General features: G+C 38.2%; 4 protein-coding genes across 4 annotated transcripts; all 4 read left to right on the top strand.

Annotated features, from left to right (window-relative positions):
- The first annotated feature begins 2,121 nt into the window (after nt 1-2,121).
- LOC118230537 (trace amine-associated receptor 4-like) lies at nt 2,122-3,698 on the top strand. The gene is made up of 2 exons (XM_035423642.1): nt 2,122-2,257; nt 2,527-3,698. Exons 1-2 carry the CDS (start codon nt 2,123-2,125, stop codon nt 3,592-3,594), a joined length of 1,203 nt encoding a protein of 400 aa, XP_035279533.1. The 5' UTR covers nt 2,122; the 3' UTR covers nt 3,595-3,698.
- Nucleotides 3,699-7,065: 3,367 nt separating this feature from the next.
- Nucleotides 7,066-8,579, top strand: LOC118230541 (trace amine-associated receptor 4-like). Its single transcript, XM_035423646.1, has 2 exons — nt 7,066-7,193; nt 7,460-8,579. Exons 1-2 carry the CDS (start codon nt 7,191-7,193, stop codon nt 8,525-8,527), a joined length of 1,071 nt encoding a protein of 356 aa, XP_035279537.1. The 5' UTR covers nt 7,066-7,190; the 3' UTR covers nt 8,528-8,579.
- Nucleotides 8,580-13,046: 4,467 nt separating this feature from the next.
- LOC118230492 (trace amine-associated receptor 4-like) lies at nt 13,047-14,315 on the top strand. The gene has a single exon (XM_035423581.1). It carries the CDS (start codon nt 13,160-13,162, stop codon nt 14,078-14,080), a length of 921 nt encoding a protein of 306 aa, XP_035279472.1. The 5' UTR covers nt 13,047-13,159; the 3' UTR covers nt 14,081-14,315.
- A 2,463-nt stretch (nt 14,316-16,778) lies between these two features.
- LOC118229076 (trace amine-associated receptor 1-like) lies at nt 16,779-18,357 on the top strand. Its single transcript, XM_035420759.1, has 2 exons — nt 16,779-16,903; nt 17,175-18,357. The coding sequence occupies exon 2, from the start codon at nt 17,200-17,202 to the stop codon at nt 18,250-18,252; it is 1,053 nt and encodes a 350-aa protein (XP_035276650.1). The 5' UTR covers nt 16,779-16,903; nt 17,175-17,199; the 3' UTR covers nt 18,253-18,357.
- Nucleotides 18,358-19,445: the final 1,088 nt, after the last annotated feature.

Below are 19,445 nucleotides of genomic sequence, written 5' to 3'. Positions count from 1 at the left end.
TGGCCCCTGATCTTTAGACAAAATGTAATATTAGATGAAAAGAACCTGAGAAAACACAATTTTATTTTTTTAATGAAAAAAGCTATCAAACACTCTTACCACCCATGTGAAAAAGTAATGTTTTGTCTTCATTCAGTTGGTCTTTGTCTAATATTATGTTGTCTAAAGATCAGGAAGGGGGGAAATCTTTTTTCAGACCACTGTACACTCAGATCCCAGGTAATGGGTCATTAATAAATATACAATCTGAGGACCTCGTTATCAGTTCTGAAATACACATGCCTAAAAAAGTGGTCGATGGTGCAACCTTACGTACCGCCAGATCAAGTTTTCTTCTTACAGCACACGAGAGTGGGACAGTATCACTTAACATAGGAAACTTGTTCATGGCCCATGGAATGTTACGTTTCACAAATTTGCCTGGCGAAACTATTGCTTATTTCTATCCCTCCCCTCACCAAATGCCAAGGGAACTCCATAGGCAATTAATATCCCCACTTTCATCGATGTACAGTATACAAATATAGGGGGTTCTGATGTCTCCTGTCCTGCAAGGTATTATTAGGTATTATTACCTACGAAGAAACAATAGAACATGAAGCTATTCAGCCTAATTTCTATGTAGGCGCGGTTGTTCAGGACTGTCAGTTTGGAACTTACATTTTTGTGCCTGGCAGCAGAAAAGAAAGGAGGTTAATATTATATGACAGGCCTTGTTATATGGTAGCAGTATTCTTGCCTGACAGCCGTCAGTCATATGCCACACCAGGCGTCACAACTTATAAAATATATGGCATAACATGATATGACACAACACATCGATGAGGAATGTATTTCACGATAAATTTAAATTAGCATGGTAAAACAATTGCTTTGTGAAGATGTGTACTCAGATGGGATTCTAGTCTGTTTTTCTACTGTTTTTAAGGAAAGCAGTATTGCATGGTATAAACCTGCCTCACATGGTGTGGTCACATAAATAAGTTTTTGGTCCAAGATTTATTTAGATGGGGCAGAATTAGCCCCCTACTATTTTCACTGTCAATTGTATATATAAAGAATTTTTTTTTTTAAAATACAAAAATACCAAAGATGTAAATTTGAACTTGTAAACACACAATATATTAACTAATTTTTAATTAACAATACATTTATTATTCTTCAATTGTAAAAACACAGTTAATGGCAAATATGTTATCTTTAACCCCTTAAGTAGTCCATGCCTATATTTGGGCCAGATTATATTCATTTCTTATTCTACATTCAAATTTTCAATCAATCTGGTCACACAATGTATCATTTAAGGTTCTAAAAAGTCTATCACTATTAAGTATTTTACAATGCCAATGTTTTAGTGACAATGGTTGAGTATTTGGTAACGTGGGGAGGGAAAAAAGAACTTGAAATGGACAGCATAACTTTTCCAACGTACACAGGCAGATAATAACTAAGTATTACAGTGCTGACTGAGAAGCATTTCAGCCAATGAAATTGCATTTACAAAGGTGTACTGGTTGTTCGGCTTTGTGGGGACATAAGCTTCAAAACCTGTTGCACACGTGAATTATTTGATTACAAATCCAGAATTGTGCAGTACAGCATCAAATCAAGAAAATATCTTAATAATTATGGAATATATATATATATATATATATATATATATATATATATATATTGTCAGCAAGGTGAGGATTAATTGAAATATATTTAATTTTTCGAATGCAGGAGTTTTAACCATTAACACCCACATTTGATGTCCGGAACTCTGAATACAAAACACAAGTACATCAACACTTGAAGCACGAATTTGGCAATCTAATTGATAATTGATATCTTTGACTATAATTACCAAATTACATCAAATGAATGTATTTTACATGTCGTTACAGTAGAAGTGTTTTGAAACTGAGCACTGTCTCTGTATCACACCAGTTGACTCCATGTCAACACAGTAAACACAATCTGTTTTCCTTTGGGGGTCTGACAAGGGTCACACTTCTGTAAACCACCCTACACTCTCATACGTCATTCTTGTCATTCAGATGGGTGTCACCTTTTGCCATTTAGATATAAAATAGGTCTGAAAAATCAGTACAGACCATAGCCTTGTAGATCAAATGAAATGAAACCATTTCAAAGAACACAGGATGTTAACATGATTGACAAGAAAATATTTGCTTTATCTCTTACTGCACACAGAACTTCACATATGTTTATCTTCAATACCATTGGCGGAGCAAAAATTCATCCCAATAAGGTAACCATTAAATCATGAAAATGAACATGTAATGAAGACCTAGAGAATAATATATTTCAATTGTGGAATTCATAATATGCATTATGCCTTAGACATTATATTATATATTTTTTATAATCATTTCATTTAAAGATTTATCAACGACTGAAAAAACAACAGAATCATAAACATCTCATGAATTTTTTTTGGATCAAGAGTTCATCAGTGAAGCTTATGTTTGTTTCTGTTAAAAAGATGCAAACAATCATACAAATATTTGTTTGTTATAGATACTAACAGTGTCTCCAAAAATGGAAATTCTTGCTCGTAACTTGACGGGAGACTCAGAAGAAACGCAATATTGTTTCCCTAACCTGCAAGGATCCTGCCTACGAAGTCAAAAACTGATCTTTATCAAAGTGGCCATGTATATATGCATGGCTTTCATCATTCTGATGACTGTCTGTGGGAACCTGTTGGTCATCATCTCCATTTCTCATTTCAGACAGCTCCATTCCCCAACAAACCTCATCATCCTCTCTTTAGCATTCATCGACTGGTTCTTGGGGACTTTCCTTATGCCATGTAGCATGATCAGATCTGTAGAAGACTGTTGGTACTTTGGAGAAACATTTTGTAAGATACACTCCAGCATTGACATCATGATGTCCGCTGCATCGCTCTTGCACCTGGGTCTCATTTCTGTTGACAGATATTTGGCCATCTGTAAGCCTCTTCAGTACAGGACCTCAGTAACCATGCACAAGGTAGCAGCCCTTATTGGAATCACCTGGATGTTTTCCTTTGCCTTTGGGTTTGGGGTGATTCTGTCCAAAGTTAATCTAGTCGGTGTGGAGGAGTTGTTCATAAATTCTTGCACAGGTACCTGTATTTTGTTTTTTAATAAAGAAGGGGGGATGATGGCTGCTTTTGTGGCCTTCTTCATTCCAGGCTCAGTGATGATAGCCCTCTATATGAAGATTTTCTATGTTGCAAAAGTGCAAGCCCGGAAAATCAACTGCAGCTTGGCAATGACAAGAGCACGATGTGATAAAAAGTGCACGTCTGAACACACAGACAGAAAGGCTGCAAAGACTCTGGCCATTGTACTGGGTGTTTTTCTGTTGTGCTGGCTGCCATTTTCCATGGTGCTTGTTCTTGATCCATTCTTTGATTATTCTACTCCTGCTGTTGTATTTGACGCTCTTGGATGGTTGGGGTGTTTTAATTCTACCTGTAACCCTCTCATTTATGGACTTTTCTATCCCTGGTTTAGGAGGGCTTTTAAAATTATTCTATCAGGTAAAGTTTTTCAAAATGGCTCTTCATTATTAAATATTTATGTAGAGAGAAACTGATAACAAGAGATCCTTAAAAGTTTCTCATTTACAAACCGATCACATTTTTATATTTGGTATTGTCCACAGATAAGCTCAGAAGTTTCAATAAATTCCATTCAATATCTCAGACTGATTTTTTTTTTGTTGTTGTTAGTTTTGTTTTTTTAGTTTTGAGGTGATTTGGATATAACTCATTCTGTAATGTGTAATTTGAAAGATGCCTTTTAAATAACAGTTTTTTTAAATATATGAATAATAGTTGCGACCAATAAATCCATCATTCTAATTAGTAGGTGTGCATTGGACTGTAAAGTAATGAACATAAGTATTTGCTATTGTGACTAGGTCCACATACAACCATTCCTCAGGCTAGTGCAATTTAACCGGAAGATTAGCCTGCAAAAAATGAAATCTGCATTTGGGGCCTTGTGAACATGCCAGAAATTTCTGAAATATACAGTGCTGTGAAAAATTACTTGCCCCTTCCTGATTTCCTTCATTATTGGATATTTGTTGCACTGAATGATTCCTGATCTTTAGACAAAATGTAATAATAAATAGCGTGGTTCACACTCATTGACAGTGGTACACAGATCAGCACCTAAAAAAGGTTGTTATTTTAGAGGTATAAATGCAAATAGTTAAAAGCAACAAACTGCCCTAGGGTTCTGTGTTGTAGTAGGCCAGGCACACAAACATTTGTGTCATTCAGTTGCTCCATAGGTTCATACAAGTAGAAGTGTATATAAATAGTAAACAGTGATATAGGTCAGATCTAAGACACAAAAACACAGAACATCCAAAAAGCATTGTTACACACAGCTCAAATCAAAATCAGATATAAAACCCATTATTATTATACGGTTCCATTTGCATTGTGTCATTTCAGGATGTAACTTGAATTAAAAACCTACAACACGTTTTCTGCCCGGAACCACTTTCCGATAAATAATAACTCACAACCACCTGCACAACAGCTCCGTAAGCCCCGAATTACAACCCACACTCAGAGAATTAGACTTAAATAAGACTGCTTACACCCAATAACTACCTCCAAAAAGTTCACACAATATCCCTATGACAATGGCTGAAGGCCAACGGTGGTCCATGCATGCTCCACCCTATGTCAGCAACATTTGCACAAATCAACATTCTGTAATACCACTTTCACATCATGTTGCAGTTTGCTAAACATACGGTCCCAAAATGATCATATTGGGATGACAGGTATGCCGTCCTGCCAAGTTACAGCTTGGTGGGGCAGCATGCTCCATACCTATACAGCACAGAGAGTTTGGCACTTTGAAGGGTTCCCAACAAAAATAACCACAATGACCACAGACTCTCAGCCCTTAAAAACATTAATTTATGTACCTTCTGACGCCATTTCAACAGACAGAATTCATAACCCACTTCACACATCCACACAATAAAGCCCCAAACTTAGGGTATTTCGCGTTTTTTCTTTCTTGTTCTTTTTCCTGCCAGATTACCTCATCATAAATGCTACAGGCCCACAAAGAATACATCTTTCCATTGGTCATTTAGGTGCATTTGTCATGGTGCTGTATTTTCTGTTTCTGTTTTTCCCCTTTTGGCCGCCAGATGGCGGAACTTCAGTTTTGTGTTTCAGTTCGTTCTCCCACCCTGTGTTAATTGTATTATTGGTTTTAATTATTCTATCATTGTTCCCACCTGTGTCTTGTTATCCCCTCCTTTTCTGGTTTGATTGTTCTTTGAGTTCACCTGTGTCTTGTTACCCCTGTCTATTTAAGTTCTTTGTCCCCTTGACTCGGGTGCTGGTTCCTTGTGTTCGTTTCTGAATGTATGTATTCTGCCCGCTTGGGTCCTGCTTGCGCGTTGTGTGTTTCTGTGTTTGTTTCTGTCTATAGTCTATAGGTAGCATGTTTGCTGTTGGAACTTTTTGGGTGAGTGACAGGTCTGGGTTCAAATCCCCCTCAAACTCACGCAAACCTCTAACTAATCACACTGGATTGCTGGCTAACTAAAAATGAAACATTTAAACCTGGTATTGCATCTGTGAAATCTTTCTGGGAAACTGATTTATATTTCTGAAATCCAAATAAAATACACCCATAATTTAGACTGTTCTACTTTCACTGTTTTGAACTAGTTTAACATTAGCTACCTGTCATGGTTCTGTGTTTTCCCTCTGTCTTTCCTTGTTGGGCCGCCAGATGGCGGCACTTCTGTTTTGTGTCCTGCTCCCCCTGTTTAATTGTATTGTTTTCAGTTCAATTATTGTGTTTTGGTTCTCATTTTCCCTTCCCTCTCTTTGGCCTGATTGTTCATTGTGCCTTCCTGTGTCTCGTCAGTGTCGTGTCTATTTAAGTTCCCTTCTCCCTGACTCAGGTGCTGGATCTTTGTTGGTTGTTTGTTAGTGCGTGCCTCTGGTCATGTTCCTGCCCATGTTCTGTTTTCAACGTGCTTTTGGACTTTTGGATTTTCTTGTTTCCTGTTTTTTTGTGTTGTGAGTTGCCCTGCGAGGCCTTTTGTTCGTTTTTGTTCCGGATTTGTTTGTTCTCTCTCTTGTTAAGTAAAGCCTTTGTTTCTTACCTTTTGGAGTTGAGTTCTTTCCCTTCACTCTAACCCCCCCCCCCCCCCCCCCCCCCCACCAGCCCCCTGGCACTACCTTGCTAACAGACGACCGATCAAGTGTATAACTAGATGGCTCTGCCATTAAGCACTACAGTCAGCATTCTACTTCAGTTCAGCAGTACCAGTCATATAAAAAACTGTCACAAGATAATGACTTCAGGGCAAGTATATCAATTTTCTTTAAGTCAAAACAGTCACATTGTGCCGCCTGTACTAGTAACTACATGTTAACTTGGCTACTGTAGCTACCCTGCAATACCACATTTCTAAATTAAAGTTAGCTAGCCCTATTTATCCTCTACCTACATACAGACAATTAGTAGGTCTGTCCTGTACAATAGCCAATTAAAAAACTTCCATTAAAATGACATTTATTTGTCATTCATGGTAAAAGAGAAATTATTGAATCCGCGCCGTGCCGTCTTTCATAACACATCGACCGTGGCATTTTTTTTGTGCACTTATTATTCAATGCGCATTTTGGTTATTTGTGTCACAAGCGTAATAAACTGCTATTGCCAGGTTAGTGAATGCAGTTTATTGTACAGTATGTTCAATAATGGCAATATACAATGGTGTTACAACAATACCAAACATGAACATACAGTATTACAGAGAACCTGAGGTTTAAATAGTGCTGATCCAGTAGAAATGTTTTGAAACTGAGCACTGTATCACACCTGCTGACTCCATGCCAACACAGTAAACACAGTCTGTTTTCCTTTTGGGGTCTCACAAGGGACACACTTCTGTAAACCACCCTAGACTCTCGTACGTCATTCTTGTCATTCAGATGGGTGTCACCTTTTTACCATTTAGGTATATAATTGGTCTGAAAAGTCAGTACAGATCATAGCCTTATAGGTCAAATGAAATGAAACCATTTGAAGGAGCACAGGATGTTCACATGACTGACAAGAAAATATTTGTTTTATCTTCTGTTGCACACAGGACTTCACATATGTTTTGTCTTCAATGCCATTGGCTGAGCAATAATGGTAACCAATCAGTTAACCATTAAATTATGAAAATGAACATGTAATGTAGACCTAAGAAAAAATATCCATTAATTGTTGAATGCATAATATGGATTATGCCTTGGACATTATATATATTTTTATAATCATTTCATTTAAAGATTCATCAACGAAACAACAGAATCATAAACATCTCATGAAATTTTTTTGTGTCAAGAGTTCATCAGTGAAGCTTATATTTATGTCTGTTAAAAAGATGCGATCATACAAATATTTTTTTGTTATAGATACTAACAGTGTCTCCAAAGATGGAAATTCTTGCTCTTAACTTGACGGAAGACTCTGAAGAAACGCAATACTGTTTCCCTAACCTGAAAGGATCCTGCCTACGAAGTCAAACACTGATACTCATCAAAGTGGCCATGTATATATGCATGGGTTTCATCATTCTGATGACTGTCTGTGGGAACCTGCTGGTCATCATCTCCATCTCTCATTTCAGACAGCTCCATTCTCCAACAAACCTCATCATCCTCTCTTTAGCATTCGCTGACTGGTTTTTGGGGGCATTCGTTATGCCGTACACCATGATCACTTATGTGGAAAACTGCTGGTACTTTGGAGAAACATTTTGTAAGATACACACCAGCACTGACATCACGTTGTGCGTTGCATCACTCTTACATCTGGGACTCATTTCTGCTGACAGATATTTGGCCATCTGTAAGCCTCTTCAGTACAGGACCTCAGTAACCATGCACAAGGTAGCAGCCCTTATTGGAATCATCTGGATGTTTTCCTTTTCATTTGGGTTTGGGGTGATTCTCTCTCAAGTCAATCTAGTCAGTGGGGAGGAGTTATTTATAAATTATTGCACAGGCTCCTGTATTTTGTTTTTTAGTAAAGAAAAGGCAATGGTGGCAGTTTTTGTGGCCTTCTTCATTCCAGGCTCAGTGATGCTAGCCCTCTATATGAAGATTTTCTGTGTTGCAAAAGTGCAAGCCAGGAAAATCAATTTCAGCTTGGCAATGACAAGAGCACAATGTGATAAAAAATGCACGTCTGAACACAGAGAGAGAAAGGCTGCAAAGACCCTGGCCATTGTACTGGGTGCTTTTCTGTTGTGCTGGTTTCCATTCATCATGGTGCTTGTAGTTGATCCATTCTTTGATTATTCTACTCCTACTGTTGTGTTTGAAGCTTTCGGATGGTTGGGGGGTTTTAATTCTACTTGTAACCCTCTCATTTATGGATTTTTCTATCCCTGGTTTAGGAGGGTTTTTAAAATTATTATATCAGGTAAAGTTTTTCAAAATGGCTCTTCATTATTAAATATTTATGCAGAGAGAAACTGATGACAAAAGATCATTAAAAGTTTCTCAAATACAGTTACAAACAGATCACATTTTTCTATTTGGTGTTTTACGCAGATAAGCTCAGATGTAGTTTGCATTCAATATCTCAGACTGATTTCTTTCCCTTGTTAGTTTCAGTTTGAGGTGATTGGATAGTACACAAATTGTAATGTGTGATTTGAAAGACACCTTTTAAATAACTGATTTTTGTAAAATATGAATAATAGTTGTGACCAATAAATCCATCATTCTTATTAGTAGGTGTGCATTGGACTGTAAAGTAATGAACATAAGTATATGCTATTGTGACTAGGTCCACATACAACCATTCCTCAGGCTAGTGCAATTTAACCAGAAGCTTAGCCTGCAAAAAATGAAATCTGCATTTGAGGCCTTGTCAAAATGTCAGAAATGTATGAAATATACTGTGCTGTGAAAAAGTACTTTCCCCTTCCTTATTTCCTCTATTATTGCATATTTGATACACTGAATGCTTCCTGATCTTTAGACAAAATGTAACATTAGACAAAGGGAAGCTGAGAAAACACCATTTTATTTATTTAATGAAAAAAGCTATCAAACACTCTTACCACCCATGTGAAAAAGTAATGGTTTGTCTTCATTCAGGTTTTTTTTGTCTAATATTATTTTGTCTAAAGATCAGGAAGGGGGGAAATCTTTTTCATTCCACTGTACACTTAGATGCCAGTTAATGAATAATGAATACATACAATGCATGAGGACCTTGTCATCAGATTTGAAATACGCATGCCTAAAAAAACAGGTCGATGGTGAAACTTTATGTAACCCCAGATCAGGTTTTTTTCTTACAGCACACAAGAGTGGGACAGTATCGTTTAACATGGGAAAATTGTTAATGGCCCGTGGAATGTTACGTTTTTACAAATTTGCCTGGCGAAACTATTGCTTATTTCTTTCTCTCCCCTCACTAATTGCCAAGGGAACTCCATAGGCAATTAATATGCCCACTTTCATCGATGTACAGTATGAAAATCTAGGGGGTTCTGATGTCTCCTGTCCTGCAAGGTTTATTACCTACGAAGAAACAATAGAACATGAAGCAATTTGTAATGCCAAGCCCAGCATGGCTGAGAAAGTCCTAATTTCCATGTAGGCACGGTTGTTGAGGACAGCCCTACTGTCATATGTCCACCAAGCATCACAACTTATAAAATATATGGCACAACATGATATGACACAACACATCGATGACTAATGTGTTTCACAATAAATTACTATTACCGTGGTAAAACAATTGCTTCTGTGCACAGTCAGAAAAGATGTGTACTCAGATGGGTTTCTAGACAGTTTTTCTACTGTTCTTAGGAAAACAGAATTGCATGGTATAAACTTTCCCCACATGATGTGGTCATATGTATCAGCGTTTGGTCCAAGATTTATTTAGATGGGGCAAAATTAGCCTCCTATTATTTTTAGGGCATCACTGTCAATTGTATATATAAAAAAACTCAAGAAAAAAACAAAAATACCCAGAATGCATATTTCAACTTACTTTCATTGTAAACACACAAGATATTAACGAATCTTTAATTAACAATACATTCATTCTTATTTATTTGTAAAAACAGCGTTAATGGTAAATATGTTGCCTTTAACCCTTTAAGTAGCACTGGCCTATATTGCATTCATTCCTTTTTTTTACAGTGAAATTTTCAACCAATCTGGTCACACAATGTATCGTTTAAGGTTCTATAAAGTCCATCTATCCATCCATTCTCGAAACCACTTAATCCATGTCAGGGTTGTGGTGGCAAAGGGGCAAGCAGAGCAGCCCAGACGTCCCTCTCCCCAGCAACTTCTTCAAACTAATCCCACTGAATCCCCAGGCGATCTCAGGCCAGCCTTTGGATATAATCCTTTCAGCGTGTCCTAGGTCTACCCCTGGGTCTCCTCCTCAGTGGCCAAGCCCAGAACACCTCCAGAGGGAGGCGCCCAGGAGGAATCCTTATCAGATGCAGAAACCACCTCAACTGACTCCTTTCAATGCGGAGGAGCAGCGGTTCTACTCTGAGGTCCTCCCGGACAGCTGAGCTCCTCACCCTATCAAGTAGAGTAAGCCCTGCCACCCTATGGAGAAACCCCATTTTGGCTGCTTGTATTCACAATCTCACTCTTTCGGTCACTACCCATAGCTCATGACCATAGGTGAGAGTAGGGACGAATATCGACTGGTAAATCGAGAGCTTTGCCTTTCGGCTCAGTTCCTTTTCACCACCACCGTCCGATACAATTCCTGCATTATTGTGGCTGCTGCACCTAGACGGCCGTCAATCTCCAAATCCCTTTTTCCCCTCACTCATGAATGACATCCTAAGATATTTGAACTCCTCCACCTGGAGCAGTTGCTTCTCCCGAACTTAAAGAGGGCAAACCATCTTTTTCCGGGAGAGGAACACGACCACAGACTTGGCGGTGCTGATCCTCATCCTGACCACATCACACTCAGCTGCAAACCGCTCTATTGCGCATCGAAGGACACAGTATGATGAGGCTAAGAGAATGGCGTCATCTGCAGACAGCAGAGATGCCACTCAGTTGTCCCAAAACTGGACACACCATACCTCAGCTGCACCTTGAAATCCTGTCCATGGATACCACGAACATAAGGGGAGACAAGCGTACCCTTAGCGGAGTTCGACACCCACTTTGAACGAGCTTGGCTTAATGCCGAGAATGCGAACTCAGCTTTCGCTCTGAGTATACAGGGACCGAATGGCACGCAACAGCAACTCTGGCACCCAAATGATCGCAGGTCTGATGAAACAACTACAAAGTCGATCATCGATCTTTAGCCCAAATTGTTCTTGTACCATGTACACTCATGAACATCCTTGTGTTCGAACATGGTTTTTATTATGGACACATAATATCATGCCCCTCCAAGTTTCCCAGTCATTGCCAACGTGAGTATTGAAGTCTCCCAGTAGGACAATGAAGTCAGTAGGTGGGGCCTTTACCCAGCACCCCTTACACCTTCTCCAAGAAGACCGAATATCCGAACTGCTATTAGGCACATAAGTGCAAATAACAGTCAAAGTTTTCCTCTCTGCCACACGCAGTCGCATCAAGACAACCCTCTAGTCCTCTATTCCGGGCAGGGTGAAATTAGTTTTGTATTTGTTTAACATAGATAGGGGTTGATTGGATCATGTTCGTCTGGGTCCTCACCCCAGACCTGTTCGCCTTGGGAGACCCTACAGGGGGACATGTAATACCCCCAACGACATAGCTCCGGGTATCATAAAACCTCACAAGCCCTTCCTCCACGACATGGCCAAAATCCAGGAAGGGGCCATGAGTCTATAAAGTCCATCACTATAAAGTATTTTACAATGCCTATGTTTTAGTGACAATGATTGATTATTTTGTAATGCAGGGAGGCAAGAAAGAACTCAAAATAGACAGCATAACTTCGCCACCGTACATAGCCAGACAATGTCTAACTATAATAGTGTTGACTGAGAAGCATTTAAGCCAATGAAATTGCATTTCCAAAGGTGTACTGGTTGTTAGGCTTTGTGAGGAGGTTCAAAACCTGTTGCACACGTGAATTATTTGATTACAAATCATTGTAGAGTATAGCATTAAATCAAGAAAATATGTCTTAATAATGTCCAAACATTATGGAACTCACTGTGTATATATATATATATATATATATATATATCAAATCCATCAGTTTTAACCATTAACACTCATTTGACGTCCGGCACTCTGAATACCGAACACAAGTATATCAACAGTTAAAATACGAATTTGGCGATCTAATTGATAATTGATATCTTTGAATATAATTACCAAATTACCAAATCAAATAAATATATTTTTACATATTGTAGAAATGTTTTGAAACTGAGAACTCTCTCTTTATCACACCAGCTGACTCTCTGTCAACACAGTAAACACAATCTGTTTTCCTTTGGGGGTCTGACAATGGGCACACTTTTGTAAACCACCCTACACTCTCATACGTCATTCTTGTCATTCAGATGGGTGTCACCTTTTTCCATTTAGGTATATAATTGGTCCAAAAAGTCAGTACAGATCATAGATCAAATGAAATGAAACCTTTTCAAGGAACACAGGATGTTCACATGACTGACAAAAAAATATTTTCTTTATCTTTTATTGCACACAGGACTTCACATATGTTTTGTCTTTAATGCCAATGGCAGAGCAATAATGGTAACCAATCAGGTAACCATTAAATCATGAAAATGAACATGTAATGTAGACCAAAGGAAAAATATACATTAATTGTGGAATGAATAATATGGATTATGCCTTGGACATTATATTATATATTTTTTTATAATCAATTCATTTAAAGATTCATCAACGACTGAAACAACAGAAACATAAACATCTTATGAAAGTTTTTTGTGTCAAGAGTTCATCAGTGAAGCTTCTGTTTATCTCTGTTAAAAAGATCATACAAATATTTGTTTGTTATAGATACTAACAGTGTCTCCAAAGATGGAAATTCTTGCTCTTAACTTGACGGGAGATTCTGCAGAAACGCAATACTGTTTCCCTCACCAGAAAGGATCCTGCCTACGAAATCAAACACTGATACTCCTCAAAGTGGTCATGTATATATGCATGGCTTTCATTATTCTGATGACTGTCTTTGGGAACCTGCTGGTCATTATCTCCATCTCTCATTTTAGACAGCTCCATTCTCCAACAAACCTCATCATCCTCTCTTTAGCATTCATCGACTGGTTTGTGGGGGCTTTCGTTATGCCATGTAGCATGATCAGATCTGTGGAAAACTGCTGGTATTTTGGAGAAACATTTTGTAAGATACACTACAGCGTTGACATCATGATGTCTGTTGCATCACTTTTGCACCTGGGTCTAATTTCTGTTGACAGATATTTGGCCATCTGTAAGCCTCTTCAGTACAGGACCTCAGTAACCATGCACAAGGTAGCAGCCCTTATTGGAATCACCTGGATGTTTTCCTTTGCATTTGGGTTTGGGGTGATTCTGTCCAAAGTCAATCTAGTCGGTGTGGAGGAGTTGTTTATAAATTCTTGCACAGGCACCTGTATTGTGTTTTTTAATAAAGAAGCGGGGATGATGGCTGCTTTTGTGGCATTCTTCATTCCAGGCACAGTGATGATAGCCCTCTATATGAAGATTTTCTATGTTGCAAAAGTGCAAGCCAGGAAAATCAACTGCAGCTTGGCAATGACAAGAGCACAATGTAATAAAAAGTGCACGTCTGAACAGACAGAGAGAAAGGCTGCAAAGACCCTGGCCATTGTACTTGGTGTTTTTCTGTTGTGCTGGCTGCCATTTTCCATGATGCTAATTGTTGATCCATTCTTTGATTATTCTACTCCTGCTGTCGTATTTGAAGCTTTCGGATGGTTGGGGTATTTTAATTCTACCTGTAACCCTCTCATTTATGGACTTTTCTATCCCTGGTTTAAGAGGGTTTTTAAAATTATTCTATCAGGTAAAGTTTTTCAAAATGGCTCTTCGTTATTAAATATTTATTAGAGAAACTGATAACAAGAGATCCTTAAAATGTCTCATATACAGTTACAAACAGAACACATTCTTCTATTTGGTATTTCACGCAGATAAGCTCAGAAGTTTAAATAAATTGCATTAAATATCTGACTGATTTTTTTCCCTTGTTAGTTTCAGTGTGAGGTAATTTGGATGGTACTCAAACTGTAATTTATCATTTGAAAGATGCCTTTTAAATAACAGATTTAAAAATATTAATGAGAGTTGCAACCAATAAATCCATAATTCTTATTTGTAGTTGTCTTCTGGACTGTAAAGTAATGAACATAAGTATATGCTATTGTGACTAGGTCCACGTACAGCCATTCCTCAGGCTAGTGCAATTGATCCAGAAGCTTAGCATGCAAAAAATGAGATCTGAATTTGGGGCCTTGTCAACATGTCAGAAATGTATTAAATATACAGTGCTGTGAAAAAGTACTTGCCCCTTCCTGATTTCCTCTATTATTGCATATTTGTTACTCTGAATGGTTCTTTAGACAAAATGTTATAATAAATAGCGGTTCACAATTGTTGACAGAGGCATACAGACCACCACATACAAAAAGGTTGTTATTTAACAGGTATAACTGCAAATAGTTAAAAGCAACAACCTGCCCTAGGGTTCTGTGTAGTAGTAGGCCAGGCACACACACATTTGTGTCATTCAGTTGCTCCAGAGCTTCATACAAGTACAAGTGTATATAAATAGTAAACAGTGACATAGGCCAGACCTAAGACATAAAAACACAGAACATCCAAAAAGCATTGTTACACACAGCTCAAATTTGAATCAGATATAAAATCTGTCATTATTACATGGTTCCATTTGCATCGCCTCATTACAGGATGTAACTTGAATTAAAAACCTACAACACGTTTTCCGCCCTGAACCACTTTCCGATAAATAATAACTCACAACCACCTGCACAACAGCTCCGTAAGCCCCGAATTACAACCCACACTCAAAGAATTAGACTTAAATAAGGCTACTTACACTCAATAACTACCTCCAAAAAGTTCACACAATGTCCCTATGACAATGGCCAGTGGTGTTTCGTGTGTGCTCCACCCTATGTCAGCCACATTTGTACAAATCAACATTCTGTACTACCACTTTTACATCATGTTGCAGTTTGCTAAACATACGGTCCCAAAATGATCATATTGGGATGACAGGTATGCCATCCTGCCAAGTTACAGCTTGGTGGGGCAGCATGCTCCATACCTATACAGCACAGAGAGTTTGGCACTTTGAAGGGTTCCCAACAAAAATAACCACAATGACCACAGACTCTCAGCCCTTAAAAACATTAATTTATGTACCTTCTGACACCATTTCAACAGACAGAATTCACAAACCACTTCACACATCCACACAATAAATCGCCAAACTTAGGGGATTTCGCGTTTTTTCTTTCTTGTTCTTTTTCCTGCCAGATTACCCCATCATAAATGCTACAGGCCCACAAAGAATACATCTCCCCATTGGTCATTTAGGTGCATTAGCCAATAAAAACATTGAATACATACAAAAAATATACAGGTGCACACGTTTAAAAGACCAAACCTCAGCTCAGATATCTGCTTATCTTGTGGCACACTGGGTAGCATGTTTGCCTTTGGAACTTTTTGGATGAGTGACAGATGCAGGTTCAAATCCCCCCTCAGACTCACGCAGACCTCTAACTAATCACACTGGATTGCTGGCTAACTAAAAATGAAACATTTAAACTTTTGCTTTTGCATCTGTGAAATCTTTCCGGGAAACTCATTTATAAAATACACCCATAATTTAGACTGTTCCACTTTCGCCGTTTTGACCGAGTTTAACATTAGCTACCTTGCTAACAAGACGACAGACTGAGTGTATAACGTTACCACAGATGGCTCTGACATTAAGCACTACAATCAGCCTTGCATTACAGTCCAGTAGGTAATGTTACCAGTCGTATAGATACTATCACAACATAATGAATTCCTCATGGCAAGTATATCAATTTTCTTTAAGTCAAAACAGTCACAATGTGCCTGTACTGGTAACTACGTTTTAACTTGGCGACTGTAGCCACCCTGCAATGCCACATTTCTAAATTAAAGTTAGCTAGCCTTATATATCGTGTACCTACATACAGACAATTAGTAGGTCTGTCCTGTACAATAGCCCATTAAAAACACTTCCATTTTAAAATATGACATACACTTCTCATTTATTAGTCATTCCTGGTAAAGGAAAAATTATTGAATCCATGCCGATGTGTTTCTTTCATAAATATTAATCAATGAGCATTTTGGTTATTTGTGTTACATGCGTAATTAACGGCTATTGCCAGGTTAAAGTGAATGCAGTTTTTTATACAGTATGTTCAATAATGGCAATATACAATGGTGTTACAACAATACCAAACATGATCACACTGAATTACGGAGAACCTAAGGTTAAATAATGCTAATCCAGTAGAAATGTTTTGCAACTGAGCACTGTCTCTGTATTACACCTGCTGGCTCCATGTCAACACAGTAAACACAGTCTGTTTTCCTTTGGGTGTCTGACAAGGGGCACACTTCTGTAAACCATCTTACACTCTCATACGTCATTCTTGTCATTCAGATGGGTGTCACTTTTTGCCATTTAGGTATATAATTGGTCTGAAAAATCAGTACAGATCATAGCCTAACAGATCAAATGAAATTAAACCTTTTCACGGACCACAGGATGTACACATGATTGAAGGGAAAATAATTGCGCACAGGACACAGGAGTTAACATATGTTTATCTTCAATACCATTGGCTGAGCAATACCAATCAGGTAACCATTAAATCATGAAAATAAACATGTAATTTAGACCTAGGGAATAATACAATTCAGTTGTTCAATGCATAATATACATTATGCCTTGGACATTATATAATATATTTTATAGCCATTTCATTTAAAGAATCATCAATGACTGAAACAGCAGAATCATAAATATCTTATGAAAAATTTTAGTACCATGATAATAAGTGTTCATATGTGAAGCTAATGTTTATCTCTTTTAAAAAGATGAAAACATAACAAAAATATTTTTTTGTTATAGATACTAACTGGAAGTGCCTCCAAATATGGAAATTCTTGCTCATAACATGACGGGAGACTCTGCAGAGATGCAATACTGTGTCCCACACCAGAAAGGATCCTGCCTACGAAGTCAAACACTGATAATCATAAAAGTGGCCATGTATATATGCATGGGTTTCATCATTCTTATGACTGTCTGTGGGAACCTGCTGGTCATCATCTCCATCTCTCATTTCAGACAGCTCCATTCTCCAACAAACCTCATCATGCTCTCTTTAGCATTCATTGACTGGTTCTTGGGGGCTTTCATTATGCCATGTAGCATGATCAGATCTGTGGAAAACTGTTGGTATTTTGGAGAAACATTTTGTAAGATACACTCCAGCGTTGACATCATGATGTCCATTGCATCCCTCTTGCACCTGGGTCTCATCTCTGTTGACAGATATTTGGCCATCTGCAAGCCTCTTCAGTACAGGACCTCAGTAACCATGCACAAGGTAGCAGCCCTTATTGGAATCACCTGGATGTTTTCCTTTGCATTTGGGTTTGGGGTGATTCTCTCTAAAATGAATTTAGTTGGTGTGGAGGAGTTGTTCATAAACGCTTGCACAGGAACATGTTATTTATTTTTCAATAAGCAAGGGGGGCTGGTGGTTGCTTTTCTGGGATTCATCATGCCATGCACAGTGATGGTGGTTCTCTATATGAAGATTTTATATGTTGCAAATGTACAAGCCAGAAAGATTAACTGCAGCCTGACAATGACAGGTGCAAAACAAGACAAAAAGAACTGTGCACCTGAACAGAGAGAGAAAAAGGCTGCAAAGACCCTTGCCATTGTACTTGGTGTCTTTCTGTTGTGCTGGCTGCCAATTATGATGGTGCTAATTGTTGATCCTTTCTTCAATTTTTCTACTCCTGTTGTTGTATTTGATGGACTAATGTGGTTGGCGTACTTTAATTCTTCCTGTAACCCTCTCATTTATGGATACTTCTATCCCTGGTTCAGAAGGGTGTTCAAAATTATAATATCAGGAAAGGTTTTTCAGAATGGCTCTTCATTACTAAACATTTATGCAGAGAACAAGCGATAACAAAAGACCCTTTACAGTTTGTCATATACAGATCACGTTTTTCTATTTGGTATTTTATCTCATACTCATATTTTTCATATTACTGAAATTGTTAAGCATGTGATGATTGACAATATTCAAATAATAACTGGTCATTAAAAAAAAGATTAATTAAAACAAAAATAAATAAAATGTGAATGATAAATGTGACCATAAATTGCCTCATTCTGACTTGTAGTTATGCTTTGGAAATGAGCAAGCATAAGTATATGCTTTTGTGACCTAGCCCATGTACAGCTGTATGTGAATCTGACCTAGCCCATCTACAACCATTCCTCAGTTTGGTGCAATTTAATCCTAGCCTAGCCTCCAAATAATTAAATATGGGGGCTATTAAATATTTGTGGCCTTGTTAACAGGTATGCAAGGTAATACCTAACTTTTTACATATTATTATTATTATTATTTGCATTATTATTTGCATTATTTTCCTTTTTGTACTTAGTTAAAAACACTTTAAATGCTTCTTCTCCTATAACAGTTGACCGATTTTCATGAAATCTGGTGTACATCTAGCAAAACTGTGAAACAGATCACCAATGTTAAAGAAGAATTTCGCTCTGGTCCATTTCAGGAAAAAAGTAAGTAAGTAAGTAAGTAGCCTAAAATATCACTAAGGGCTCTGTTTTCCAGAATCAATGTTGAAAGGCACATGGATGCACTCAGTGGAGCAGCACATGGGTGCACTGGGTGTGGCTAAAGAATGTTGGCATTTTTGTGACCAGAGGCGAGGAGGACACAGCTCAAGAGTGCGGCACAGCTGGAAAACGGGCTGGATTAGGGTGAATACGGGTGTGTTGCCGCTGAATTCAATCATAGCCAATGAAATTGCCTCTTTTCATTCCCTATAAGACCCATGCTCTTTGCGTTCCTGCGCACTGCCAATTTCCATGGTCCACTGTTACGACCCGGTCTAGGTCAGACCGTAACAGGAAAAATGATAAGGGAAATGAGTGGGGAATGGGAAATGGAAATGACTGCTGCAGACTAATAAGCAACTCCAGTCCCTAACTACATATTCAAAATTAAATAACCCGACTAGTCTTCGAAGGCTTTTCGAGTACCGAGTAGCTTTGAACAGGTAGCTTTCGGGACACTTAATCTGCTGACTGAGACTAAGGGTACCAGTTTCTTGAATCAATGCCGCAAGGTGC

Source organism: Anguilla anguilla, chromosome 6, assembly GCF_013347855.1.
Source record: "Anguilla anguilla isolate fAngAng1 chromosome 6, fAngAng1.pri, whole genome shotgun sequence".
In the NCBI taxonomy this organism is placed as follows: Eukaryota; Metazoa; Chordata; class Actinopteri; order Anguilliformes; family Anguillidae; genus Anguilla; species Anguilla anguilla.
This window is presented reverse-complemented; position numbering and strand designations above follow the sequence as displayed.